Source organism: Lathamus discolor, chromosome Z, assembly GCF_037157495.1.
Source record: "Lathamus discolor isolate bLatDis1 chromosome Z, bLatDis1.hap1, whole genome shotgun sequence".
Classification (NCBI taxonomy): domain Eukaryota; kingdom Metazoa; phylum Chordata; class Aves; order Psittaciformes; family Psittacidae; genus Lathamus; species Lathamus discolor.
In genome coordinates, this window is record NC_088909.1 from 2,355,549 (window position 1) to 2,380,093 (window position 24,545).

General features: G+C 61.0%; 6 protein-coding genes across 11 annotated transcripts in view; 4 read left to right on the forward strand and 2 right to left on the reverse strand.

Annotated features, from left to right (window-relative positions):
- FANCA (FA complementation group A) overlaps positions 1-351 on the forward strand; it is a 40,318-nt gene extending 39,967 nt beyond the window's left edge. The window contains exon 46 of the mRNA XM_065662783.1: positions 59-351. Coding sequence (XP_065518855.1) covers positions 59-166 — 108 coding nt within the window. The 3' untranslated portion in view covers positions 167-351. The remainder of the gene's footprint in view (positions 1-58) is intronic.
- On the reverse strand, positions 273-7,520 carry ZNF276 (zinc finger protein 276). Of its 2 annotated transcripts, none has more exons than XM_065661419.1 (11): positions 7,343-7,520; positions 5,933-6,242; positions 5,776-5,828; positions 4,739-5,236; positions 4,034-4,112; positions 2,908-2,988; positions 2,423-2,533; positions 2,274-2,349; positions 1,760-1,877; positions 1,413-1,512; positions 273-1,053 (listed from the first exon to the last, which is right to left on the reverse strand). In XM_065661419.1, the coding sequence occupies exons 1-11, from the start codon at positions 7,518-7,520 to the stop codon at positions 771-773; spliced, it is 1,887 nt and encodes a 628-aa protein (XP_065517491.1). In that variant the 3' UTR covers positions 273-770. The 2 variants fall into 2 exon arrangements, with proteins under 2 accessions (XP_065517491.1, XP_065517490.1); XM_065661418.1 differs by having other exon boundaries at positions 2,274-2,364.
- A 142-nt stretch (positions 7,521-7,662) lies between these two features.
- Positions 7,663-12,219, forward strand: VPS9D1 (VPS9 domain containing 1). 2 transcript variants are annotated; one of them, XM_065661220.1, is made up of 15 exons: positions 7,663-7,788; positions 8,049-8,121; positions 8,222-8,314; positions 8,401-8,563; positions 8,754-8,865; positions 9,005-9,067; positions 9,308-9,360; positions 9,440-9,527; positions 9,672-9,757; positions 9,849-10,327; positions 10,503-10,632; positions 10,706-10,899; positions 10,974-11,055; positions 11,193-11,297; positions 11,810-12,219. In XM_065661220.1, the coding sequence occupies exons 1-15, from the start codon at positions 7,666-7,668 to the stop codon at positions 11,883-11,885; spliced, it is 1,920 nt and encodes a 639-aa protein (XP_065517292.1). In that variant the 5' UTR covers positions 7,663-7,665; the 3' UTR covers positions 11,886-12,219. The 2 variants fall into 2 exon arrangements, with proteins under 2 accessions (XP_065517292.1, XP_065517291.1); XM_065661219.1 differs by lacking the exons at positions 11,193-11,297; positions 11,810-12,219 and having other exon boundaries at positions 8,754-8,869; positions 9,005-9,082; positions 9,267-9,360; positions 10,974-11,110.
- On the forward strand, positions 11,838-13,811 carry SPATA2L (spermatogenesis associated 2 like). The gene is made up of 3 exons (XM_065661221.1): positions 11,838-11,926; positions 12,228-12,594; positions 12,693-13,811. Exons 2-3 carry the CDS (start codon positions 12,229-12,231, stop codon positions 13,593-13,595), a joined length of 1,269 nt encoding a protein of 422 aa, XP_065517293.1. The 5' UTR covers positions 11,838-11,926; position 12,228; the 3' UTR covers positions 13,596-13,811.
- Positions 13,812-14,044: 233 nt separating this feature from the next.
- On the reverse strand, positions 14,045-18,164 carry CDK10 (cyclin dependent kinase 10). 3 transcript variants are annotated; one of them, XM_065661224.1, is made up of 13 exons: positions 17,933-18,164; positions 17,079-17,151; positions 16,819-16,890; positions 16,630-16,732; positions 16,392-16,473; positions 15,892-15,959; positions 15,488-15,540; positions 15,299-15,368; positions 15,135-15,194; positions 14,902-15,025; positions 14,688-14,827; positions 14,506-14,558; positions 14,045-14,435 (listed from the first exon to the last, which is right to left on the reverse strand). In XM_065661224.1, the coding sequence occupies exons 3-13, from the start codon at positions 16,835-16,837 to the stop codon at positions 14,332-14,334; spliced, it is 876 nt and encodes a 291-aa protein (XP_065517296.1). In that variant the 5' UTR covers positions 16,838-16,890; positions 17,079-17,151; positions 17,933-18,164; the 3' UTR covers positions 14,045-14,331. The 3 variants fall into 3 exon arrangements, with proteins under 3 accessions (XP_065517296.1, XP_065517294.1, XP_065517295.1); XM_065661222.1 differs by lacking the exon at positions 17,933-18,164 and adding an exon at positions 17,369-17,609; XM_065661223.1 differs by lacking the exon at positions 17,933-18,164 and adding an exon at positions 17,369-17,458 and having other exon boundaries at positions 16,844-16,890.
- CHMP1A (charged multivesicular body protein 1A) lies at positions 17,635-23,644 on the forward strand. 2 transcript variants are annotated; one of them, XM_065661226.1, is made up of 7 exons: positions 17,635-17,781; positions 17,983-18,365; positions 18,449-18,526; positions 18,858-19,004; positions 19,516-19,644; positions 20,778-20,965; positions 21,712-23,644. In XM_065661226.1, exons 1-7 carry the CDS (start codon positions 17,775-17,777, stop codon positions 21,731-21,733), a joined length of 954 nt encoding a protein of 317 aa, XP_065517298.1. In that variant the 5' UTR covers positions 17,635-17,774; the 3' UTR covers positions 21,734-23,644. The 2 variants fall into 2 exon arrangements, with proteins under 2 accessions (XP_065517298.1, XP_065517297.1); XM_065661225.1 differs by having other exon boundaries at positions 17,695-17,781; positions 17,983-18,002.
- Positions 23,645-24,545: the final 901 nt, after the last annotated feature.

Below are 24,545 nucleotides of genomic sequence, written 5' to 3' on the forward strand. Positions count from 1 at the left end.
TGAGGAATATGAGTGGGTCTAATGCTATTCACTCTATGACTCTATGCCTCTCCCCCAGCTACTGGCCACCTGTGAAGAGTTTGACCCAGAGCTGGGAGCCACCCTCTTGCAGGTCTTGAGGCCTGCTGCAGCCATGGAGTTGGATGAAGAACTGGTCCTATTCTGAGGGACAGGCATGGCAGCAGGCAGTGCACAGCCCAGCAGAGCACCCTGCCTATGGCTGAAGGGCCAGACAAGGTGCCACCTTCCTCACTAGTGCTCTTCCTTTCAAATTACTTTGTAAATAATTTATTACAAGCATAACCATGAAGCTCTTGTTACAATAAAAAGTAGGTTACAAATTTCAGTTTAGACTTGCTTTGGGACTTTTTTTTTTTAATCCAGAACAAAAATGTCTGCTTTAAGTTCACTCCACTGTCCTAGGTACTCCTAGAGCCACACATGGGCACTTCAGTACAGGCAGCAGCAGCTCCTGCAGGCAGGGAACAGTTGTGGCAAACTCTGCTTCTACAACTGTGTGCATGGGGAGAAAGGGGGAACCACGAAGGGGTGCTGCCGAACATCCACTCCCCTGGGGTTAGACAGACTCTTAGTACAACACTGCTGAATCAGACGTGAGCATGGAGGATCACAGCATGAAAACAAGCTTTTTCTGAGCAAGCTGAAGCTAATTCCACCGAGTTCTTTGGGAGACTAAACTGTAGATTAAAAATCTCTGCTCTGCCGTATGGTTTCTACAGGACTGGACAGGGAAAGCTCCCCTGAACCCCTCAGGTGGGCTCCTGCTGTGCAGTCACTTCTGGCTTTACCACTTGGCTTTCTGAAGTCCCTGAAGTATTTAGGAGAATGGGCTCTGGCTCCAGTGGCTTGGCTTTGTCCTGAATCTGGATGAGAGGGTGCACCATGGACATGTGGACATTAAGGTTATGGGCCTTCTCGAAGCGCTTCCCGCACTGGTCACAGGCAAACTCCAGCTCTGTCTCAGCTTTGTGTTTGGTCATGTGGTACTTGAGCGATGCTCGCTGCCTGCACTGGAAGCCACAGATCTCACATCTGCAAGGCAAAGCAGGTGCTCAGCACCAAGCCTGAAGCTCTCTGTCACACTGAACAAGCCCACAAGACAACCACCCCAATCACCCAGTGCAGTTCTCTCCTCAGGCCTGCAGCTCACTGCTGGTAGCTGAGTCCTCCCCTGCTGAACTCAGAACAGCAACAGCACCAGAAGATGTAATACGTGTTCAGCAACAGGAACATTTAAACAGGATGAACATTTAAAGTGAGTCAGCCAGGACGCTGCCAGCTACAGGCAGGGTTTTGTGTCACAGAATCACAGAAGCTCAGTGACTGTGAGGGCTCAGCAGAACTTCACTACCCTTCTCTGAGCTATGAACACAGGGTTGGTGTGCACTTACTGAAGGGGCTTTGCTCCTGAGTGGCGCATCTGATGGACCGAGAGGTGTTTGCGTTGCTTAAAGGTCTGCCCACATTCATCACAGATATAATTACGTACCTCTGCAATGGAGAACAGGAGAGAGTAATAGATTCTGCTTAGTTCCTACTATGGGAAAAGCACACGTGCAGCTGCCCACACTCGCTGCTGGAGCCTGAATTCCTCCCCCTGCCTCATATCCCCCACACAGTGCCTTGTTCCAGGTTTACAGGCAGTTCTACAACCCACACAGCGCCCTGCCACAGCACCTACAAGCCTTGTGCAATCTAGTGTTGGGCGTTTGTGATGCTGTTGCTGGCTGGGACGCACCTGTATGAATGAGCTTCACGTGACGCTGTAGGTACCGGTCGATCATGAACACCTTGTTGCAGCCCGGATGAGGACAGGGCCTCTCCCGCACCTCCTCATGGTGCTCTTTGATATGTTTCTGTGAAGGAAGGACAAAGCTTCTAAGCACTGGTTGCATTTTCCCCAGCCAAAAGCTTGAATCCCTCAAAAACCGTCTTGGCAGGCTCGTGCATTGGCACTACTTCACTGAGAAACCAGACACTTGGACCCAAATCCACCCCTGGCAGCAGGGGCTGTAATGGAACACAGCAGAGCTTGGGCTGAGGACTGCTGCTGAGCCAGTGGCACAATTCCAGACCAGGAAGAGCACCCCTATTATGTTTGGGAGCACAGAAAAAAGCCTCTTTCAGCCGACTGCTCATAGTGCTTATAGAGACACAGTGAATTAAATCTGCTGGGGACTCTCTCCTCATGTGGAGGTGGCTTCGCAATACCAAAAGCATCAGGTCTGGGACAGGAGCAAACCCTGACTCACCTTCATGCCGTCGGCCCCTCTGTAGACAGCCGTGCATCCCTGGTAAGGACACTTGTAGATGGTCGGGAGCTCCTCCCTGTGAAGCAGAGCCCTGCCATCAGCCAGCGTGCTGAGTGGGGGCACTGCCCAGCCACCCAACTCCTTATTACCTCTCACACTTGATCTTTTTTTTCCAGCCTGGCTTAGGTCCTGGTTTCTTCCTTATTTTGGGCTCTTCTGCCTTCTTTACTTCTTTGCTGTCACTTTTCTTGCTCGAAACCCTCCAAGAAGGAACAAGGACAATGGTTTAATACTTAAGTTTGGTTTTAGTTCTCCCACCTAATTGTCCCCGAGGTGTCAGCCCTGGTCTGTCAGCTATGCCCGATGGTTGCCCTGGCAAATCAGGAACATGTGCACAAGTTGAGCTGTTGTAATCAGTGCCAGGCCTGGAGTTCAGGGACGAGCTTGGACCCAACGGGGAGCTCATGGAACACAGGGACTGGGCATGACTGTGGCCTCCAGGCATGAACTTACAGGGAACAGAGGCCGCAAAGGAATGCAGTGGCGTTGGCTGAGCCAAGTCCATTGCAGAGCAGGCACCAGCCCTCCCGTTCACCCAGAGAGCCCTCCGCTCACCGCACCACAAGCTCCTTACTTCTTCTCGGGGTAGGGCTCAAAGGAGTCATCGGAAGACTGCACGTTTCTCTTCTCGTTTTCATCGTCACTCAAGAAATCCCTGAGGGAAAGAAGATGCCCTTTACCCACACAGCACCACCTTGGCACTTCAGCACCAGCAGCATGAGTTCTCCGTTCCCAGCACATCCATCTCCCCCACGGCACGGCAGCCGAGGCTCCACGTGTCCTCCTCCCCCATAAACTCCCCAAGCAAATACAGCACCCGTGCACACAGCAAATAGCAAATTCAGGTTCTTTTAGGACTAGATCTCTGTAAGAATAATTGAACCTCTGTCAGGAGAACAAAATCAGCTGTTACTGAAAGACCTATTTATTGTTGAGGGATGTTGCCACCACTTTCTATACTGGGAAAGTAATTTTCTAGAGCAAAATGTAATATAATTGTCTGGTACAGGTTAAGCTGCAGGTCATTCTGTATTTCGTCATGCACAGCAACCACACAGGTTTTGGTTTTACTTTTTCCTCCTTTTAAGTCCTAAGCCATACAAGAAGCAATTAATTCCGAAGCCAGGAAACAGGCAGTAAGTTATTGTGGCACTTTTAATGTGACAGCTGATGGGGTCAGCTGACACGCTGAAATAAATGTGTACTGGGCTATACTTCAGACTCAGTTCTGTTATTTACAACCCTCACTTTAAATGCCAGCATTTGAAGGATTTAGCCAACTCTTTGATCATAAAGACTGCTAAGCTGTCAGTGTCCCTCCCACCTCCCATTTAGTCACTCGTCAACTGCCAGCCCCTCGCACCGACTGCTTTTCTGGAGCCCCAGCATGGAGCAGCCATGAAGGGGAATTGCTCCGAGCGGCTGGAGCAGCACAACCCAGGCCCGAGCAAGCCCTCACATGGTTCCTTCCCCAGGGCAGGGAGTGCAACAGGACCAAGTTTGCTGGAAGTGGCCAGCACAGAGAGCACATGTGCGTGCAAACCCCAGCAGCATGAGCTGCATCCCCACCGCTCCGTGCCTCCGACACTGGTTCCGAGGGGCCTCGAGGGCCGGGTCACTGGTGGAGAAAGAGCTCTCTGAGGCGGATTTGTCATACTCGCAAAGACATTTAGGCTATGTTAAACCCACTCTTCTCTCACCCCTCAGAAAGGTCACTGAACTCGTCTTTTACCCGCTCATCCGATGTCGCAGACAGAACCTGCTTCCCACTCAACTGTCCTACGGAATGAAGGAGAACACGGTGTGTTACAAGGAAAAGCAGCAAAACCAAGCCAGAGGAGACAGCTGCCAGGAAGGAAGCAGCCGCTCCGGGTTCACTTAGCATGGCCCACACCAAATAGTTAATGATTATTTAAACCCAACTCCGTGCCCCGTGTGCTCAGGGACAGGAGAGCCTTTACCCTGCAGTTCCCCTGAGCATCTTTCAGTTTCCCTCATGACTCATCCCACAATGTGCCCCAGCTTCCATTCGCCTTTCCAGTAGTGGCTGTCAGAGCTAAACGCAGCCTGACTTCTGTAACTCAGAATCAGTGTCAATTTAATTCCTCTCTTCTGCAAGTGGAGCTGTGGGGAGTTCAGCAGTAACTCAGCCCATGAGCCCGGCAACTTTCCTTTATGGAGAGAAGGGGCTCCCTGTTCAGCATCACCTGCAGTGGGCCAGGAAGCCTCTCCTTGACCACAAAAGGACGGGGTTTGGATTAAGCAGAAAGGAACATCTGGCAAATGTGGTGCTGGAGAACCAGTGACTGTTCTGCACCACGGCAGTGTCCAAGGAGGGGGCCAGCTCTGTTGTTCCTCATCCTTCCCCAGAGGCCTGGGGGGAGATCAGAAGGCAAATCCCTTACCTATGGCACTGCTCACTGGCAACACAGGCTGCGGCAGGGCTGTCTCCTGCAAGGGCACTGTGCTGTCCAGTTGCAAGTGAGATGAATCCCTGTTCTGCAGTGGCTCATTCTTTACGTTCAGTGTCACCGATGTGGTCCCTTTGTTTGCAGACTCCTGGCAAGGAGCTGTCCTTACTGGAGCATGCTGAGGTTCAGGAGCAGAAACAGCCTCGGCATTGTCTGCCTCTGCCCCGTTGTCAGTTAAATGCTGTGCTGTGGTCTTGTTCCACTCCTGTTTGACAGACAAGACGCTGTCAACCAGCACCGTGCTACAGTCCGAATCAGTGTCCATGACGTAGTCGTGGCCATTGCCACATCCCCAGACGGCGCGGATGATGCCGCAGTATTCGGAGGAGAGCACGCTCTGCAGGCTGGGTGCCGATGTGCAGCTCCCGGCGTGCCGGTGCACCCACGACACCAGGCTGTGCAGGCACTGTGGGCTTGACGTGATCAGGTCGACTGCCAGGGGAGAGGTGGCACACGCATGGTCAGTCAGGACAGCCAGAGACAGGCACCCGCGAGGGACATGGTGTTCCCAAAGGAGGGGACAGGGCAGCTGGGAGACCCCCTAAAGATGGCCTGGGGCTGCCCCAGTGGGTGCTGATATCATTAGTTATACAGCAGAAAGTGTATTTCTGTTTGTCCCCCGTGTCTGACAGTGGTGGAGACAGGCCTGGCACTGCCGCCCAAACCCTCTCTGCCCGCTCTTTGTGCCACTGTCTCACACTTTGTGGTGTGAGACTGTGACTGTGCAGCTCAGCTTGAGGAGTTCCTCGACACTCAAAAACCCAGCCCTGTGCTGATGGCATCACAGAAGGGGAAAGGAAAAAAAGGGGAAAAAGAAGGGGAAGAAAAGGGAGAAAAGAAGGGGGGGGGGTGGGGAAGGGAGAAATGAAGTTGGGGAAAAGTGAGAAAGGAAGGGAAAGAAAAACAGAGGAAGGAAGGGGAAAAAAGGGCAAAAGGAAGGGGGGAAAAAGGGAAAGGGGGCAGGCACTCACCCAGGCAGGAGGCACCTCCTTCTGCACCCAGCTGGGCCTGAGCCACGCTGCTCCTGTAAAACCCAGAACAGCCCAGTGAAGTCTCAGGGGTTACAGAAGGCCCAGGAATCAACACGCGGCCATTTACCGCTCCCGGGAAGCAAGAAACACAACGTACTTTCCTTTGGACTTCACGTGGCCCGTGGGGGACGCGTTCACGCGCTGGATGAAGGTCCTGAGGACGCTGCGGCATTTGTAGAACTGGGCATGGCACTTCTTGCACACGAACTGTGGCAGCGCGGGGTCCTGCCGCACCGCCACGCCGACCAGCCGCTGGAAGTCGGTGAAGAAGACCTGGTCCACGCGGCGCTGCTTCTCCGAGTTCTCCCCCATGACCGGCACCTTCCCGAAGGCATTGCGCAGGCTCCTGGATGAGAACTTCCCGTGGCACAGGCGACAATACCCAGTGCTCAGGACTCGGCCAATTCCTGCCAGAGAAGAGTTGAACACAGGCATTGAGTGCCTGCTGCAGGAGTACCCCAGCCCCTACAGCCCCATGGCGCTGGCGTGCAGGAGTACATTCCCTTTCCCTTAATCCAGGCTGCCTCTGGAGCCCAACATGAGTATAGAAAAGCCAAGCAGGAAGCAAGACACCTTCCCTGGGACCCTTCCCTGCAGAGCAGGGCATTGCTCTGCAACCAGCTGACCCCTAAACCAGGCTCTGCTTTTCCTTGTTGCCCCTATGGAGGAACCTGTTTCCAGCTGCAGCATTCTCGGGGCTCACTCCCTCCAGTGCGTGCTTTGCCAGCATCATCCCTCGGCTTAAGCAGATCTGCTCCCTTCAGGGTATTTATCTGTAACGTATTTATAGCCGCTGGTGGCAGCCTTCAGCCTGTGAGGTGCCAGTGGTGCCCTGCAGCGGGCAGGGAGCTGGGATGTTTAAACTTAACCGGGGGCAGTTCAGGTTGGATCTAAGGCAGAAGCTCTTCCCTGTGAGGGTGCTGAGGCGCTGGCACAGGGTGCCCAGAGAAGCTGTGGCTGCCCCATCCCTGGCAGTGCTCAAGGCCAGGTTGGACACAGGGGCTTGGAGCAAGCTGCTCCAGTGGAAGGGGTCCCTGCCCGTGGCAGGGGTTGGAGCTGGAGGAGCTGTAAGGTCCCTTCCAACCCAAACCAGTCTGGATCCTGTGGCCCCGGGGCAGGACGCAGCGCAGCCTCCCCGCTCCCTGACCACGCTGCCCTCCCGCATGGCAGCCCCCGCCCTTGGCGTTCCTGCTCTGCGGAGCACGGCTCCGTCCCAGCAAACCTCCGGGACCGGGCTGCGGAGAACCCTGCGGTACCGCCCGCAGGGCACCGCCGTCGCTCAGCTCCGAACCCTTCCACGCTCGCCCTCATCTCCCGCAGCAGCCGCCCCGGCTCGGCTCCACCGGCGGCCACCGGAGGACGGAGGGGAGGGCCGGCCACGCCGCGCTGCCGCAGCCCCTCCGGTTACCGGCATCCTCCGGTTACCTCCGCTGCACCGAGCCCGGTCCGGGTCGCCCCGCCCCGGTGCGCGGCTGCCCCGTGCGCCCCCGCCCCGGCCGGGCCTCACCTGCCTCCGGGGCCCCGCCGAGCGCTGCGGGCCGTGTCCAAGCGCCGGCCGCCGCCGGGGCCAACCCCGCGGGGGGCTCGGGCCGCGCCGCCGCGCCCGGGCGCCGCCGGGGCTCGGGGGGCTCCGCGCCGGGGCCGCCCGCGGCCGCCAGGAACCGGCCGCGCCGATCGCGCTTCATCCCGGCCGCCGCCGCCGCGGTCCCGGCCCGCCCCGCCCGCCGCAGCGCCCCCTGCCGGCCGGAGGACCCCGCCCCCGGTCCGTCCCCGCCGCGCTCCCCCCCGGGGCGCCGCGCCGCGATCGCGCCGTTCCGGGCGGCGGCCGCCATGGCCGCGGCGGGCGGCGGCGGCCCTGCGGGGCCGTGGGGGCCCGGGGCGGGCCGGGCCCTGCAGAGCGCCATGCGGGCGGCGAGCGGCGCCCTGGAGATGGACAGTGCCGGGCGGGCGCGGGTGAGCGCGGAGCGGGACCCCCGGGGCCTCCCCGGCGGCTCCGATCGGGTGTCGCCGGCGCGGCGGACGCCGAGGCCGTGAGGGCCCGGGCGTGTGTCCCCGCCCCGCCCGTTACCGCGGGGATGGGCCCGATCCTGCGCGGCCTCCGCGGCCCGTCCTGGCCGCTCGGGGCGGCTGCGGCCGGGGCTCCCGGGCAGAGGCGGGCACCGGAGGGTCCCGTGCAGGCCGGGGCCCGCGGCTCAGCCCCGTGTCCCCGGCAGGAGGCCTACGTGGAGTACCTGAAGAGCATCACCCTCATCGCGCAGGCCCTGCAGGAGGAGGCGGCGGGGGCAGGTAAGGCAATGCCCGGCCGTGCCGTCGGTGCCCGCCGCGGTGCCGGAGCCGTCCGTGCCCGGTGTCCCTGGTGGGTGAGCGGCCCCTGCGCTCCCCACAGACGGCAGCGAGGGGCTCAGCCCCGACACCCCGAAGATGCTGAAGCTGGCAGAGCAGTGCCTGGAGAGGGTGAAGTCCATCGCGGCGGCGCTGGGTGAGTGCGGGCTGCAGGACCCCGCCGCCGAGGTGGGGGTGCTGTGCGGGCTGGAGGGGCGCAGTGACCTCTCCTTCTCTCCATAGGGAAAGCCCAGGCCAAACCGGCCGCGCAGGAGCGCGGTGGGGCCCCCGCTGCCCTCCCCAGGCACCGCCGCGTCCTCTCGGATGAGGGGGGGAAGCTTTCCCCGTTCCTGCCCCCGGAGATCTTCCAGAAGCTGCAGATCACCGAGGCGCAGAATGCGCGCAAGTGCGTGAGCGGGGACACGGGGTTGGCGGCTGCCCCGGGCCTGCCTGGGGGCTGTGGGGCTGTGGGGCTGTGGGGCTGGGATGGACCATACCCAGGCTCCGGCTGTGCCAGCAGTGGGGCACGGCAAGGAGGGGGCTCCGGCACCCATCGCTGCGCCCTGTGGTGGGTGCTGAGGGCAGGTTCCCAACAGGGAGCTGACGCCGCTGGAGGAGGCGTCTCTGCAGAACCAGAAGCTGAAGGCTGCCTACGAGGCGCGGGTGGCGCGGCTGAACCCCAGCCAGGCCCTGCAGAAGACGTCCCTGGCAAGTGGGGAGCACACCCCCCCCCCCCCGGGGTGGGCTGGGAGGGGAAAGGGGCCCTGCAGTGCCCAAGGGACCCCTGCTCCGTGCTGGTGGCCATGGGCTCTGGGCAGATGTCCCCGACACGCTGCTTGCTTCACAGACGCTGTCTCTGCAGCGGCAGATGATGGAGAACCTGGTGATCGCCAAGGCCCGGGAGGAGACTGTATCCTTCCTGGTGGTGAGGGTGTGCTGGGCCCCCCGGAACCCCACATCTCCCACCCCTGGTGCTTGTGCCCCATTCCTGAGCTGGTCCCAGACAGGGTTTTGGGGTCCTGCTCTCATGCTGCTGATGGGATGATGGAGGTGGGGAAGGGCTGATCCTGGGGGCTGTGCTCGTCAGCCGCTTGCACTGGGTGCCGCAGGGGTGCGGGAGCTCCAGAGCCTTAACTCTGCCCTGGCCCAGCTGCAGCGGAAGATGGAGGAGCGGCGGCTGCGGCTGCAGGAGGCTGCCAACAGGTAAAGGGGTGTCCCAGCAGGCGACCGGGGGTGCGTGGTCACCCTGGCAGTGCCTTCACCAGGACCGTTCCACCCGCAGGAGGTTCTCCAGCAGCGTGGCCCTCACCCCTGAGGAGCAGGAGCAGAGAGCCCTCTACGCTGCCATCCTCGAGTATGAGCAGGACCATGTGAGTACGCACCAGAGGCTGCGTGGGGACAGAGGGGTGCAGGATGCGTGCTGCCCTCAGGTGCTGTGAGGCAGAAAGCCTTGATGTCTCTGGGTGCTGTGCCATGGGGCAGGGTGCTGTACCATCCCCTCTGATGCTCCCCAGGACTGGCCAAGGCAGTGGAAAGCCAAGCTGAAGCGGAGCCCAGCGGATCTCTCCCTGGTGTCAGGGCTTTTCTCCTGCCTCCTCAGGTAGTGCTGGGATGGGGAAGGACCCTTCTTGGAGCAAGGGGGCTGCAGCCACATGCTGATGCCCCCTGCCCACCGCTTCCTATGCTTCCAGCTTCCCCGAGCACCCCATCGCGCAGCTCCTGCGGCAGCTGCAGTGCGCGGTGTACACCCGCCTGTACCCGGCCGTCAGCCGTGGTGCTGCCAACTCTGCCGCAGGGTCCCCTGCCAGCCTCAGCTCTCTCCCGCTGGATGCAGGGGGCTCGCTGCCCACTGAGCCTGGGGGCCGCCGGCTCCGCGCCTCCCGCAGCCTCCACTGCATGTTCTCGGTGCCCGAGCACGGTGCGGCCGGGCTGCGGCACAGCGTCTCCAGCACGCCCCTCGCTGCTGCTGGCCCCCCAAAAGCAGAGGGCGGCTGGACAGGGCCAGGGGCAGCCCCCCAGACCCCCCGGGAGAGCTCCTTCGAGGACCTGGAGCGGTTCCTGGCGTCACCCGAGGGCTGGGCCCCCGCGGAGCCCCCGGATGGCCCCGGGACAGAGGCGACGCTACCGGAGCAGCTGAAGGGCATCGTGCGGGACATCCACAATGCCATCGGTGAGGGATGGATGCTGGGGTCGGGGGAGTCTTCCCCCGCTGTAGGCTCTCTGGGGGAGTGAGAGGACCCCTGCACTGCGTTGTTTTAGCTGAAGCATCTCAGGGTGCCGGGTGGGGAGAGCAGCGTGTCGTGGGGTCACTCACCGAGCATACTGCGTAACTCGTCCCTTCTCAGACAGGCTGCTGTCCCTGACGCTGCTGGCCTTCGAGGGGCTGAACACAGCCGCTGGCAAGGACCAGTGCCTGGCCTGCCTGGAGGAAGCCTTCTTCCCACCGCTGTGGGCCCCGCTGCTGGCTCTCTACAGGTACTGAGACCCCAGGGCTGGGCTGGGCTCCCGCAGCCCCTTCCCCGGCAGCCCCTCGCCTCTCTGCCTGCAGGAGCGTGCACCAGACCCACGAAGCGGCCCTGGCCCGCAGCATGGAGCGGCACCAGCACGCTGGCCCCACCGACATGGGGCTGGCGTCCCGGCTCTTGCCCCCAGCGCCCGGCTGCCCCGCGTACGGCTCCGCCATCGAGGACCTGCGCCTCATCCCGCTGGAGACCTGTCCCCGCAGGAAGCTGGAGTGCATTGGTGAGTGCATTGGCTGGGAGGGATCTGGGGGGGAGTCCGGGGTGAACCTTAGCATCCCCCACTCTGGGCCACAGTGCGAGCCCTGCGCGGCATCTGCGAGTGTGCTGAGGAGTACTGCGGCGCCCGGGACCACCGGACCCCCGCCACCGCTGCCATGTGAGTGCCGTGGGGGACAGCCAGCCCCATGGCCAAACACAGCAGAGCCAGGGCTGTGGTGGGGAGATGGGAGGTGTGGATGTGGGGGGCTGGGGGGTACCACTGCCTATGGGGCTGATGGTTCCTGTTGGCAGCAGTGGAGCAGATGACCTGCTGCCTATCCTGTCCTACGTGGTGCTGCAGACGGGGCTGCCCCAGCTGCTGTCTGAGTGTGCTGCCCTGGAGGAGTTCATCCATGAGGGGTAAGTGCCTGGGGGACATGGGTGTGTGCGGGTACCCCTTGGCTGGGGGCATTGATAGAAAAATGGGGAGGGGTCAGATGGGAGATGTGGCTCCTGTGTGTGCAGGGCTATGGGGTGATGGCCATGGTGGCGTCCTGGTTGTGGCAGTGTGATGGCCATGATGTGGTAGCCATGATGCTGTGGTGGCCATGGCAGTGTCCCAGCTGGGACAGTGTGGTGTCCTGTCCTGGCCATGATGATGCGGTGTCTGTGGCAGTGTCCTGGTGTCTTGGCTGCTGTGCTGCTGGCTGCCCATGGCAGAGTGGTGGCCATGACTGTGTCCTGGTGTCTTTCCTGTGGTGGTCCTGGCTGTGGTCGTGTAGCAGTCACGGTGGTGCGGCGATTGTGGCAGTGTTCTGGCCGTGGTGGTGTGGTGCTCATGATGGTGTGATGGCCATGGTGGTGTCCTGTCTGTGTTGTTGCCCTGTCTGTGGTGGTGTCCCAGCCGTGACGCTGTGGTGGCCGTGGTGCAGGTGCCTGATTGGGGAGGAGGGATACTGCCTGACATCCCTGCAGAGCGCCCTGTCCTACGTGCAGTCCCTGCAGTGAGGAGGCAGCCGCGGGGACCCTTCCCCGCCATCCACCGCCAGGTGCTGCTGCTCCCCATCCCTGCGGACCCGGTGTGGGGCCGCGGGGGTCCCTGCGGTGGAGATGAACCGAGCCGAGCCCCCCGGGTCGCGTCCCCGCGGTGGGGCCGGGGAGAGCCGGGGCTGGCTCGGGGGTCGCTCCTCCCTTCCTGCGGGGGGCGCTGTGGGCGCGGGGTCGGTTCCCGCGGTTCCACCGCCTGGGTGACGTCAGCGGGGCGGTGGGCGTGGCGCGGGAAGCGGAAGGGGAGCGCGGGTGGAGCGGGCGCGGAGCGGAGCGCGGGGTTGACGCTGCCTGCGCGGGCAGGATGTGCGCGGGGTCGGCGCTGCGGCAGCAGTACGGGCAGCAGTACGGGCAGCAGTACCGGCAGCAGTACCGGCAGCAGTACGGGCAGCAGTACCGGCACTGCCTGGAGCGCGAGTTCCGGCGCGGCCGCGCCGTGCCCTGCTCCGACCCGTCCTTCCTGGAGCGGCTGCGGCGGCGGCTGCGGCTGGAGCCGTCGGTGCTGACGGCCCTGCAGGAGGACGCGCCCGAGCTCCTGGCCCGGGGGCTGCGGGGCTGGCCCGACCCGGGGCAGGCACTGCCGGGCCTGGCCCGCGCCTTCTGGCTGCTGGAGCTGGCGGCCATCAACCTCTACCTCTTCCCCTGGCGCAAGGAGTTCGGCACCGTGCAGGTGAGGGCCCGCGGGCCTGCCCGCACCCCCGGGGCTGGGCTGGGGTGGGGTGGGGGGGGCACTCCGGGGTTCGAGCCGTGTCCCCGCTCTCGTTGCAGACCTTTTCCGGTGCCTACGTGCACTCGCTGCGCTCAGCACTCCCTGAAGACGACCTCGAGAGGAGCTTCGCCCGGCTGGGCTATGAACGGCAGGACCAGCACCGCTTGATGGTCTCCCGGCTCCCCCCGGAGCCCGAGCTGCTCGCTGCTGCCTGCGGCTTCTTGGCCTGCCGTCTGGAGTGTGAGATCCTGGTGGAGGTGGTGCTGCAGCTGCGCCCACATCAGCCCAGCGCCGAGGACCTGCTGCAGGCCCGCTGGCTGGCTGGGGACATGGAGGCCTGTGTGAAGATGCTGCAGCAGATGGGGATGCAGCCCAAGGCGGCTGTTGGCTGCAGTGACCACGTGGACCTTTACCAAGCCATGCCAAGCAGCCCTGAGGATGTGGAGGGCGAGGACACACACCCCCAGGCACTGCAGAGTGACCCTGGCAGCCCACTGGATGCCCTGGACATGCCCTTGAGGAGCTGGGACTGCTGCGGAGAGCCCAAAGCTGGGCAGGAGCTGGGGCTGTCTGTCGGCAGCCCTGATCTGGACACCTCCTCCTCTCACCTCTTCCTGCAGCAGGACCCCAGTGGGGCCAGCAGCCTATTCCCCACCCTGGCTGTAGGGAGCAGAGGCCCTCCAGTGCTCGGGGAGCCCCAGGACTCTCCCTGCCCTTCAGCTCCCGAAGAGGCCCCGGAGCTGCCCTGTTACCAGCTGCACTCATGCCTGCGCCGGGGCGTGCTGCCCTCCTATTGCTGCACCACCTGCCAGCAGCTCCACGCTGGTGCCTGCGCAGCCGGGCTGGCCTGTCGCAGCCACCACAGTGGGCAGGAGCTGCTCAGCGAGCGCCAGCAGCGGCTCTGGCTGCAGCGCTCAGAGGTGGACATGCTGCTGTCCGAGAGCTGCGGGCCCCAGTTGTAGCACTGCAGCGTGCTGCTGCTGTGCACATCCCCTTGTGCCCGTTAAGGGATGGGGACAGCCACTGCTGGGCCTGAGGGACACTTGCTCTCTCCACAGGGAGGGAGCAGTGTCTGGGCTATGCTTGCTTCATCCCCAGGGTGGTGGGAGCCCACTCCAACCCTGGCCCTCCTGTTGTACATGTCTGGATGCATCTCAGTAAAGTGCAGCTGCCTTGCAGTGTGGTGGTGTCCTCATGCTGTGCAGGGGTGTACAGGGGCAGGAACAGGGGTGGGATGGGGCCTGCAGGAGCAGCTCTTTCCTTCAAGGAGAGTGGGGCCAGGCAGATTTAAGGCTATGTTGGGAGGCAGAGCCTAGGGGTGCTCTTATCCCTGTAGCACAAAGGAACAGAGTGGGGCTGTGGCTTCTTCCAGCCCAGGCAGAACCGAGGAATAAGGCAAATCACTCTAAGCTGCTGGCAGGTGCCTTTATTGATGGCAAAGTCTGGGTTACTCCATGCAGCCAGCACTGGCTGAGGGCCCCATGCCAGCCTCTTCCTGTGGAGCCCTGTGTATCCCTGCACCTCATTTCTCTTCTGCTCTTGGTGCTCCGCGCTGGAGCCGGTACAGCGCTTCCCTACTGCAGCCAGGCCATCTCCGCACTGGGAGCCGTCCTGGGAAGGGCTGAAGCCCTTGGTGCTGTTCAGCCGAGGAAAGCCATCCCAGTTGGCATGTGCCATGCTTCTCCCATGGGACAGAGCTCAGGGCTTACTGCGTTTGGCCTGGCTCTCAATCCCCACACTGGTGGCAGCCACCCGCTTGTTGCGGTGGTGTGGGAAGGTGGGCATGAGCTCTGGCTCACAGGCTGTGGGGAAGAGAGCAGGGGTCAACGGGGCACAGAGCACCCCAACCCTGCCCCACGGGAGGCTACTTACGCAGGGGCTTCTCCTTGAAGTAGGAGCTATCTAGGCAGTCCTTTGCTGTGCCCCTGCAGGGATGAGGATATGTGAACGTGCTGACCTGCCTCCCCCGGCCCTAGGGACAGTGTGACAGAGGCAGCCCTGTCTGGGACGCAGGCTTCCTCCCCTGCCCACGCTGAGCTGCTGATGTGTCTTACCGTTTCTTGGGATCATACATAAAGAGGAAGTTGAGCAGCCGCTGCCCAGCCTCCGACAGCCAGGGGAACTTGTGCTTGAGGTTGTTGTAGGGCTGCTTCCGCAGCGTGTACTGGCTCACCAGGGGCAGTGTGGAGAAGCCCTGCATGGATCAGGTGTGAGTTGGAGGTGGGCACGGCAGGCAGGGGAGGGCAGGGAGCAGGGGACTGCTCTCACCGGCCAGATGTTTTCATTGGGTGTCCCCAGGAGCTGCACAATGAGATCGATCTGGTGGATCTCTGAGGTACCTGGCAGCAGTGGTTTGTGTGCCAGGAGCTCGGCAAGGATGCAGCCTGCAGCCCTGCAGAGCAGTCAACATGCAAATCAATGGAGATAGGAAAAGCCCATCCATTGATCCGCCCTGTGGGTTTGCAGCTCCCCTCCTCAGCACCCTCCTGCTCTGCCCTTACCACATGTCAACGCTGGTGGTCTGGTTCACCATCCCCAGCAGCAGCTCAGGTGCTCGGTACCTGCGTGAGGGACAGCACTGACTCAAGGGGACAAATGAAGGCCCTGCTACAACACTGTGTCACACTGAGCCAGCACAGCTCTGTCCCCAGCACCAGCCACTCACCAAAGCGTGACGACTTTGGGTGTCATGGGCTTTGGTGGCATCCCATAGGTGCGTGCCAGTCCGAAATCAGCTGCAACAGAGACTTGGGATCAGCAGGAAGCTCTTGGCTCCAGCTGATTCACGGAGCAAAGGGAGAACTGTGGGTACAATCCATGGCAGGAGCTGGACTGGCAGCAGCTGGGGGCTCACCTATCTTCACACAGCCTTTGTCAGTCATGAGCAGGTTGGACACCTTCAGATCCCTGCCAGGGAAGAGCAGGTCAGTGGCTGGTCAGCAGCACCCTTCAGGCCCTGCTCCTCCTGTACCTGCGTCTCCTCAGGGACGCATATCCAGGGCTCATAGGCAGCTACAGAGCCCCGAGCCAAGCGACCACAAGAAGAAGCAAATCCCATCATTCATCCTACTCTCCTTGCTCCACTCCAGCTCCCACATGGAACCACCAATTCGCTTCAACCCCACACACAGAGCTGCTTGTCCCCAGGCATGGGTGTGGGAGGTGAAGAACGCTGTAGTCCCAGGGCTTCCTCCCATCAGCTCCTTCTCCCTATGCCCCCCCCTTCCTCACTTGCCACATTCATCCCTCCATTCCCACCTGTGGACGATGTAGTTCTTGTGAAGGTACTCCAGGCCCTTGAAGACTTGCAGGATGATGCACTTCACCTGCAGACAGAGGACAGGAGCATCCACCTCTATGAGGGCAGCACCAGCAAACCCCCAGTGGTTAAACCCATTTGGGTGCCCTCCAGCCTGCCATGTATGTTAGTGCTCTGCAGAGTGTAAGTCCGCATGTCCTCCCAGAGCACACCATGGGCTGCCTCGGGGCATACTGTGTATTTTCTCCCAGCTCTGTTCCCCTTACAGTTTGCTCCAGCCCAGAACCTGAACTTTCCAGCCAGGAAAATGCCTGGAAAGTTCTTCAGTGGCCAGCTAAGCCCAAGCTCCACACACACAGCCCAGGAATCCCAGCTCCCCTGGTACTCCCCAGCCCTGCTGAAGCCCAGCACAAGGTCCAGGGAGCCCACCCTTGTGCCCAGTGTGATTTGGCAGCACTCTCTCAGGGGTAATGTGCCCAAAGCCTGTCCTGATCTTTACCTGAGCCTCTGAAAAAGGTGCCTGCATGTTCTCAAGAAGACTGGCTAGGTCCTGCTCGCAGTACCCCATCACGAGGAATATACTGTCATAGACAAGACACAATCAGGACCCTTCCCCATGTCACTTCTCCAGCGTTCCAGCACTTGTCTGCACTGAGAGAGGCAGCAGAGGGGGCTGTGCAGGTTCTGAAAGGCAGAGAAGACAGGAGACAATGGGAGGCCAGAGGAGGGAATCCCACCTCTCCAGATGGTTCCCTACAACCACCTCTTTGAGCTCCACGATGTTGGTGTGCCGAAACTGCAGGAGCAGCGTTATCTCCCGTAAGCTGCTGACGGGCATTCCTGCAAAGAGCAACAGCCATGCTGCATGACTGCCTCGAGCAGGGGCCGCGGACGCCCCTGCCACAGCTCTCCCGCTCCTCCATTACCATCTTTCTCACTGTCCATCCGCACCTTCTTCAGTGCCACGATCTCGTTTGTCAGGGTGTCCCGGGCCCGGTCTGGAAGAACAGGACACCCGCTCAGCGCCCGCAAACGCCGCCTGCATCAGGAGCCTCTTCCCAGCGTTACCGGCAGTGACAGCGCCCTGGAGCGCTCACGCTCCTGATGCTGAGGTGGATGGAGCACATGGGCGCAGCCCGCCCAGCCGCTCTCTGTGCCCAGGCCCGCAGGCAGCAGCCGCACTTACACACGATGCCGTAGGTGCCCTCCCCGACCCGATTCAGCTTCTCGAACTCCTTCACGCTCCGGCATCTTCCCAGCTGGAACGGAAGAGCCGCATCACAGCGAGCGCTGCCCCCGCCGGCCCCTCACCCCCTCGGGCACGCACAGCGCCCTCAGCCGCACTCCGTGCTGCGGAGCAAACCCGGCCCGGGCCTGCGGGCACCCCCCCCCCCACCACAGCAGGCCGCAGGGGTCCGAGACCCCCACTCCCCGCACAGCCGCCCCCCGCAGGCCGGGGCTCCCGGCCGCGCTCACCCGCTCCGCCGCCGGCACCTCGAAGTACCCCTCACCCCGCAGGCGCCGCAGCCGCAGCGGCTCCGGTTCGGGGTCCGGCTCCGGTTCGGGCCCGTAGCCGTCGGCCATGACGGTTCGAGCGGGCGCCATAGCGCCACGCATGCGCAGCGCAGCGCACCAGCGACAAAAGCCGCTGGGCGTAGCCTCGTCGCCTCATAGCCACGCCCCATCCTGACCACACCCCCCATGGCTCCGCCCAACCACATGACCACGCCCCCTCCGCTCCCCCCTCGCCGGACGTCGCACTCGACCCCCACCCCTCCCCGTGACTTCGCAGCCGGGCGGTGATCTCGCGAGAACCGGCGCGCGCACCCCGGAAGCGGTGGCACCGGCGGCACGGAACCCGGAAGTCAGCGGTGGGGGAAGGATGGACGGTACGGGCGGAACTGCGGCCTCGGCCGCGCCGGGAACGGGAACGGGAACGGGAACGGGAACGGGAACGGGAACGGGAACGGGAACGGGAACGGGAACGTGCCGGGCGTGGGGGTGTACCGGGCGTGGGGACCGGCGCCGGGCTTGCAGTACCGGCGGTGCCGCGGTGCGGCGCCTGAGGCCGTGCTCTCTTTCCCTTGCAGACACGCTGTTCCAGCTGAAGGTGAGCCCGGCCGCGGGCTCCGCCTGCTCCCCGTCACGTCCCCGTGCTCCCGGAGGGCCCGGTCGCCGTCCGCCTCCCCGCCATGGCCCCGGGCTCCGCTCCGCCCGCGGCCTCGCTCCTCGTCGGGGCTTCTGCTGCGGCGCCGGAGCGGAGGGAGGCTCTGCGCTGCCGAGACCCGCCCTCGGGAGGCGCGGGGGTGCCGGGGCCGCCCCGCCGATGCCGGCGGCCGCGGGAAGAGGGAGCCCTTTAGCCGGGTTTGTCCTCCGGGACCGCCGCTGCCTTCCCGGGAGAGGGGAATCGGCTTTCCCGGTTTACCGGGTGCCCCGGGTGGCTCCTGTCCCCGGGGAGGGGGGCGGCGGTGTGGTGGGTACCCGGCTCCCTGCCCTCACCCCGCGGCCCCGGCTCTGTGCGGGACTCCCGGCCCTAAGCAGGCGCTTTCTCTGCAGTTCACAGCGAAACAGCTGGAGAAACTTGCCAAAAAAGCCGAGAAGGACTCCAAGGCCGAGCAAGCCAAAGTCAAGAAGGTGGGTTGGAGCTGCGCGCTGGTGCTGGCCTCCTGCCATGTTCCACCAAGCGGCTGGGGAAGGGGCAGGTCCCCCCGCGGCCTCACTGTGTGTCGCGTGTGGGCATCCAAGTGTTCCAAGTCCCACCCTCAGCTTTCAAATGTGCTGGATGGACACGGTGTGTCCCGGTGACACCAAGAGGGGTTTCCTTCCCGTTCCAGGGCGTGCTCAGTGTTTGAGGCCACAGTAGAGCTGCTTCCTGCTGGGAGGCTGTCGGGCACAAACAGGGTGGGCTTGTTTGTAAACCTCTGGTGCATTCTCTGTGTAAGTGGTTGCCCTTTTGCCCTCCCAGGCCCTTCAGCAGAAGAATGTGGAGTGTGCCCGTGTCTATGCAGAGAATGCCATCCGCAAGAAGAATGAGGGGCTCAACTGGCTCCGCATGTCCTCCCGGGTGGATGCAGTGGCCTCCAAGGTCCAGACAGCAGTGACCATGAAGGGGGTAAGAGCCTCTGGGTGTGCATGGGGCTTGAGACATGATCATGTGTTGGCTGTTTTCCTCTCGCTGCCTCAGATCACTTCAGAGCTCTCTGTCCCAGTCACACCAGGCCTTGTACTTGGCTCAGACCCTCTCAGTCAAGTTCAGCCTCTGAAGAGCCCTTTTGAGGTAGCCTCATAGCGTTGCTGCTCTGGATTAAATCCCTAACCCATGGCTGCCCAGAGGGAGAGACTCATTCTGGGGATCTCTTGCCTTGTGGTGTTTACAGGGGTGGTGGGCTGGGACTCATCCTGCCAGGAGCACTGCCTGGGGTCTTCAGTGATGGTGCATGGCTAGGGAAACCCACAGCCAGGCTGGACCTTGGTGTGTTTGGTGAGCCCACAAAGCCTGTCCTGCCTTGCAGAGCTGCTGTGAGCATCTGAATGGTGCTTCTCCCTCACTGCTGTGGGTTTCACTCTCAGCAGAAACATACCTTGCTTTGGGGGAGCGCCCATGAAACAATCTCCTTTTGCAGGTGACAAAAAATATGGCCCAGGTGACCAAGGCCTTGGACAAGGCTCTGAGTTCCATGGACCTGCAGAAGGTGTCTGCAGTGATGGATAAATTCGAGCAGCAGGTTCAGAATCTGGATGTTCACACATCAGTAAGTGCTGGTGGCCTCTGGAGGGTCTGGGAGGGCTGGGGCCTGCGGGGTTTGGGACAGTGGGCTCATCTCTGAGCTGTGGGTCCCAGTTGTAACTGGGGCTTTCACAGCAGCTCCCTGTTCCCCTTGGGGACTCCAACCTCTGGTGTGGGAACCCCCCCTGAGCTGAGAGACATGGGGGAAGACCCATCTCTGCTGCCTGAGAGGGGAGGAGTTGCTGTGCAGAGAGGCAAATGTGGCACGACAAGGGAGGTGGCTGTCCCAGTGTCAGTTGCTTAGAGGGGGTTAGGGTTAGGGTTAGGTGTGGTAGAACCAGACTGTGAGAAATGGTCTCTAGATAAAAGGATAAAAGCTTGAGCCCAGGGTAGACACAGCAGTGAAGCAGCTATTTATTAGTGTTTGTGCAGAAACGGGTGTCCTGGCAAGCAGGCACACACAGCAAAATCAGAACTATGATTTATGTTTCCTACCCCATCTGCAAGTTCCCTCCCTTGTTTCCCCATTGGCTGGGTACTCCAAGGTTTGCAGCCTCTCTGACATGTATGATGTATATGCCAAATGTCCTGCCTCTGGTTACACCTCCCCTTACTCGATCTTATACTCCCCTTCCTCTTATTTATTTATCTCCTTTTATGGTTTGATTTCATAACTCTCTGACAGACATGCAGTACCCCAACTTACTGTTTAGCTACAGAACCAGCCTGCACCAGCTTAGTTGCATAGGTTGTACAAAGACGGTATTCTTTTTAACCACAGAGTGTATCCTTTGTCTAGGGATGATATTGTCTTTAACCACAGACTGTGTCTTTTTAAGTTATGATATCTCAGACCCTTTGTTTTGTTCCCTTAGTAGCTTAGCCCCAGCCCCAGTATTAAAAAGTCTTAATATTGCAAAGTTTTAATACTGATTTTAAAGCTCTAATACTGTAAGCTCATCCCCAGTTACGCAAAAACAACACTGGTTCTCTCACATAGACCTTGCACCCCTCTCTCATGCTGTCAGCATGAGGCCGTTATGGCTGAGGGGACTGGTTGCAGTGCAGGATCTGCAGCAGGATCTTTGGCAGAAGCAGCCAGGTTGGTCCAGGCAGCTCTTCCCAGTGAGTCAGGGTGACAAGCTGTGTCTGTCACAGGTCATGGAGGACTCCATGAGCTCAGCCACCACGCTGACCACGCCACAGGAGCAGGTAGACAGCCTCATTGTCCAGATTGCGGAGGAGAACGGGCTGGAGATCATGGACCAGCTCAACCAGCTCCCCGAGGGTGCTTCTGCGGTGGGGGAGAGCTCGGTGCGCTCCCAGGAAGACCAACTGTCACGGAGGTTTGTGCTTCGCAGGTTTCTGCCTTGTTCGAGGCAGTTTGAGTCCTCCCAGGGACCACTCAGCAGTGGGAAGGGGATGAGTTAGCCCATTGTGGCATGCTGGGGGAATGCTGAGCTCCCCGCTCTGGTGCTTGGGCAGTCCCCATGATACCCTATGAAGAGAGGCGAGGTGGCTATCTGGGGCCATGGGGCCGCTTTGTGTGCCTGGACAGGGTGTCTTTTGGCACTCAGCAGCAGTCCCTCCTCATGGGGTGCAGAACAGTCTCCCCCTGCTCTGTGCTCACCCTCACGCAGCTGCTGCTGCTCTGAAACGCTTGGCTCTGACCTTCAAACAGCTCCAGGAACAAGCTGTCTCCCTGGAACTGCCCCAGGAGATGCTGATGAGCTTCCTCTCCCCACGCAGCCCCCACTGGGTCCATCTGGGGACAGCCCCGAGGCTGTGCTCCCCTGGGAGCTGAGAACAGCTCTGGGAGAGGCACTGGGCCAGCAGCGAGGTGCTCAGAACAGAAACCAGGAGCCCCTTCTCCTCAGGGCCTTGCCTGCATTGGTGTCACGCTGCAGGTTAACCCCAGGCAGCCATGGCTGTGTGATCCGAACACTCCACGTTAATCCAGGGCAGAATTTCTCCCACCTCTGCCTCAGAGCAGGAGGTTTCTGGGCAGAGACAGCCCCTGCAGTCACGGATGAAGGGTTTTCCTGAGTTACAACTGCTCTCATCTTCCTTCCCTCTCATGCTCTCCTTCCAGGTTAGCTGCTTTGCGGAACTAAGGTCTCCTGTCTCCCCTCTGGACTGCTGCCCCTGGTGGGATGGTGTGGGGCCGATGGGCCCAGGACTCCTTCCCCACAGCCGCTGCCATCCCCTGCTCCAGCAGCACATCCCCAGCCCTGCCTGCGCCTGGACACTCTGCTTTGGGGCTGTGGTGGTGATGGCTTTTCCCAGAACCAGCAGCGGTCTTGGCAGGGGTTCTTGAGCAGAGGCGGCCTCTCCGGGCTGGAGGAATGCTTCACTGGGTCTGATTTCAGGGTGTTTTCCATTGGAGGGCTGCTGCCGGTTTCTGGCGGTGTCTCACGGTGCAGTGTCATGCTCCTGATTTAATACTAAAAGCATCCTTCTGGAGGCGGGTCACAGTGTGTTTTGGGGTGCTGCTTGCCTAACTTGCCTCTGTGTGTGTGCAGCACACTTGGGTTGTTCTCCCTGGGGCCTGCAGCAAGGAGCTGTTTACAAGGAGCAGGGAGATCCCGCAGCGCTGCCTTCCCCTCGCAGTGGTTTGGGAAGGGTGTTTCTCCCAGCTGCGGGGTTTCTGGGAAGGTCAGTGCCTTGCAGGAAGGGGAGGTTTCGTCGTGGCATCTCTTCCCTTACAGTAACCTTCCTGAGCCATAGCTGTGTGCCCCGTGCTGCAGGCTTCACCTTGCCAATCGCTAGCTCCTTGTCCTCCCAGGCCGATCCTCCCTGGAGCTCCTTACCACAAAGTGACCTTTGAAATGCTCGTCCTGCCCTGCACAAGTATGCGTGTGTGTGAATCGCAGCTCCCCCATCTCCACCCTCTCTGGTCTGGAAATGGTTATCCAGGCCCTGACCTCCCATGTGGAGCAATCCCTGCTCCATGCTCAGCAGCTGGGAGTGGATTGCAGCAGCTCCCAGCCCCGTGCTCATAGCTCTGGTGGCTGCAGCCCTGTTCCCACATCTCCCCCAGCCGGATGGGTGTGACGATAAATGCTAAACCATACCCAGAGTGCGTCTGCCCACACTGGCTGTGGCTCGTCCCCTGGGTGTCTGCTGCCATTCCTCCTCTGCTGTCCCCTCCTTGCTGCTGCTGCCTGTAGAACACAGCACTGAGCTGGGTGAGAGGGGGCTGCCTCCCCTGGCCCCTCTCCCCCATCTCATGCCAAACGTGGCTGCTCATCCCTCAGAGCCTTCTTCCTACACTGAAGTGTTCTGTGCCCCTTCTCTGCGACTCCCAGGCACCATGAGGTGCTGGGTTGATGCCGGGAAGGAAATGCAGTTTCCTTTGGCTCTTGGGAGGAAGAACTTTAACTTGCTGCAGGCTGTAAATGGAGGCTGCATTGGCTGGGTCCTGTGTGGTGTGGGGCAGGCAGCTGGTCCCACTGCAGTGGGGTGGCTCTGATGCATCACTTCCAAAGGGGATTTTAAAGTGTGCTGAGGGGGAAGCAGCTCCCAGTGCTGCTGATGTTCCTAGGCACATAGGCTGTGGGTGCAGACGTGGCGCACAACCCACTGCAGACAGGGGCTGTGTCCCAGCACTTCAACACAAACACTTCTCACTGTTCTCCTTATTTCCTCTGGGTTCAATGGCCTTAGCAGCGTGGGTCTGGTTACCGACGGAGCCTTCTTCCCCACCCCGTGCTGTGGTGGGGTGAGGGGAGGTGACCCCGGAGGTGGCTTTGGGCTCCAAGTCACTTGTGCGTGGTGAAGCACTGGATCTTGTCCCAGGTCCCAGTGAGCTGGGCAGCAAGCAGAGTTGTCTGCCTGCACAGGGGACACCCATGGGCCCAGGGAGCTGCTGCCCTGAGGAGCATCCTCTGTCAGGGTGATATTTCTTTGTGCTTTCATTTGTGTGTTCTGTTGGTTTTGTTTTTTTAAGCTTGTCTTGTTTGCTGCCTTCTCCGAACCCCTGTTGATTCCCTTCTGCTATTTCAAATAAACAACCCCTGACCATCCATCGTGCCGTGCCTGGGTGTTCAGATGTGAACAGCACGTCCATGCTCCTCTCTGCCTGTGGCACAGTGTGATGGCTGCGACCTGTCCCCTGCCTGGGATAGAGGCCAAGGGGCTGCTGTGCACCTGGGGTGAGGAGGGGAAGGAGGGATCCAGTCCTGCTCTTGCAGCTTCCTGCCTCCTCTTCCCCAGGGAAGGGGAATCGTTCACCACAGAGCCATAGCTCCCCACTGATGGGGTCCTGTGCTGAGCAAGACCAGTTCCCTGAACTGGGGGGGAATCGGGGTGAGCAGGAGTTACCGCGGCCTCAGTGCCACCATCACCATCTTGGAAGGCCGGGGCAGCTGCTGGAGCTGAGCTCCTTACCCACAGCGATGCCCTGTGCCATCCTCCACACCTTTCCTAGTCCTTGGTTGAAGGCCGGGCTCTGTAAGGGGCAGATCCTCATCTCGTATCCCCACTGTGGGAGCCCAGTGCCTTACACCCTGGTGCTGCCCCCGGCACCCACCGACAGCAGCTTCACCCCTTGCTGGTGGCCGTATCCCGCTGCGGTGGCTGTCCTGGGCACATCCCATCCCGGTGCCGGGCTGGCAGACGGGCTCTGTGCCGCAGCCAATCTGCGAATGCCACAGGAAGATGGCTCTCCTTCCCCTGCCTGTTTTCCCGGTGCCCAAAGCCGCCTCCGCACCACAGACAGGCTGTTCCCAAATGTGACAGGAAATTGCTAAGAAGATAATTGAGTAGCCAATTAATTAGCTAATGATGAATGTAAGCGTCCTGCGGAGGCAGCCCTACAGCCACTCTGACCATGTGTTGCAGCGATGTGTCACTCCCGGTATAGTTACAGCTTCTTGGTGTGTGCCCATGGGGCCGGACCATGCAGCCAGGGTGGCTGGTGACATC

Excerpts from the sequence above, each read along its gene's own strand:
- ZNF276 (XM_065661418.1), bottom strand. The coding sequence starts at position 7,520 with ATGAAGCGCGATCGGCGCGGCCGGTTCCTGGCGGCCGCGGGCGGCCCC. Across the intron at positions 6,243-7,342 it reads CGGCGGGGCCCCGGAGGCAG|GAATTGGCCGAGTCCTGAGC; the intron begins GTGAGGCCCGGC and ends CTTCTCTGGCAG. Across the intron at positions 2,989-4,033 it reads TTCAGTGACCTTTCTGAGGG|GGATTTCTTGAGTGACGATG; the intron begins GTGAGAGAAGAG and ends TCTTTCCCTCAG.
- VPS9D1 (XM_065661220.1), top strand. The coding sequence starts at position 7,666 with ATGGCCGCGGCGGGCGGCGGCGGCCCTGCGGGGCCGTGGGGGCCCGGG. Across the intron at positions 8,564-8,753 it reads GAGGCGCAGAATGCGCGCAA|GGAGCTGACGCCGCTGGAGG; the intron begins GTGCGTGAGCGG and ends GGTTCCCAACAG. Across the intron at positions 10,633-10,705 it reads CCGCTGCTGGCTCTCTACAG|GAGCGTGCACCAGACCCACG; the intron begins GTACTGAGACCC and ends CTCTGCCTGCAG.
- SPATA2L (XM_065661221.1), top strand. The coding sequence starts at position 12,229 with ATGTGCGCGGGGTCGGCGCTGCGGCAGCAGTACGGGCAGCAGTACGGG. Across the intron at positions 12,595-12,692 it reads AGGAGTTCGGCACCGTGCAG|ACCTTTTCCGGTGCCTACGT; the intron begins GTGAGGGCCCGC and ends CTCTCGTTGCAG.
- CDK10 (XM_065661222.1), bottom strand. The coding sequence starts at position 17,509 with ATGCGTGGCGCTATGGCGCCCGCTCGAACCGTCATGGCCGACGGCTAC. Across the intron at positions 14,828-14,901 it reads CCAATGAAAACATCTGGCCG|GGCTTCTCCACACTGCCCCT; the intron begins GTGAGAGCAGTC and ends TGATCCATGCAG. Across the intron at positions 14,559-14,687 it reads ATGTATGATCCCAAGAAACG|GGGCACAGCAAAGGACTGCC; the intron begins GTAAGACACATC and ends TCATCCCTGCAG.
- CHMP1A (XM_065661226.1), top strand. Across the intron at positions 19,005-19,515 it reads CAGCAGTGACCATGAAGGGG|GTGACAAAAAATATGGCCCA; the intron begins GTAAGAGCCTCT and ends CTCCTTTTGCAG. Across the intron at positions 20,966-21,711 it reads GAAGACCAACTGTCACGGAG|GTTAGCTGCTTTGCGGAACT; the intron begins GTTTGTGCTTCG and ends CTCTCCTTCCAG.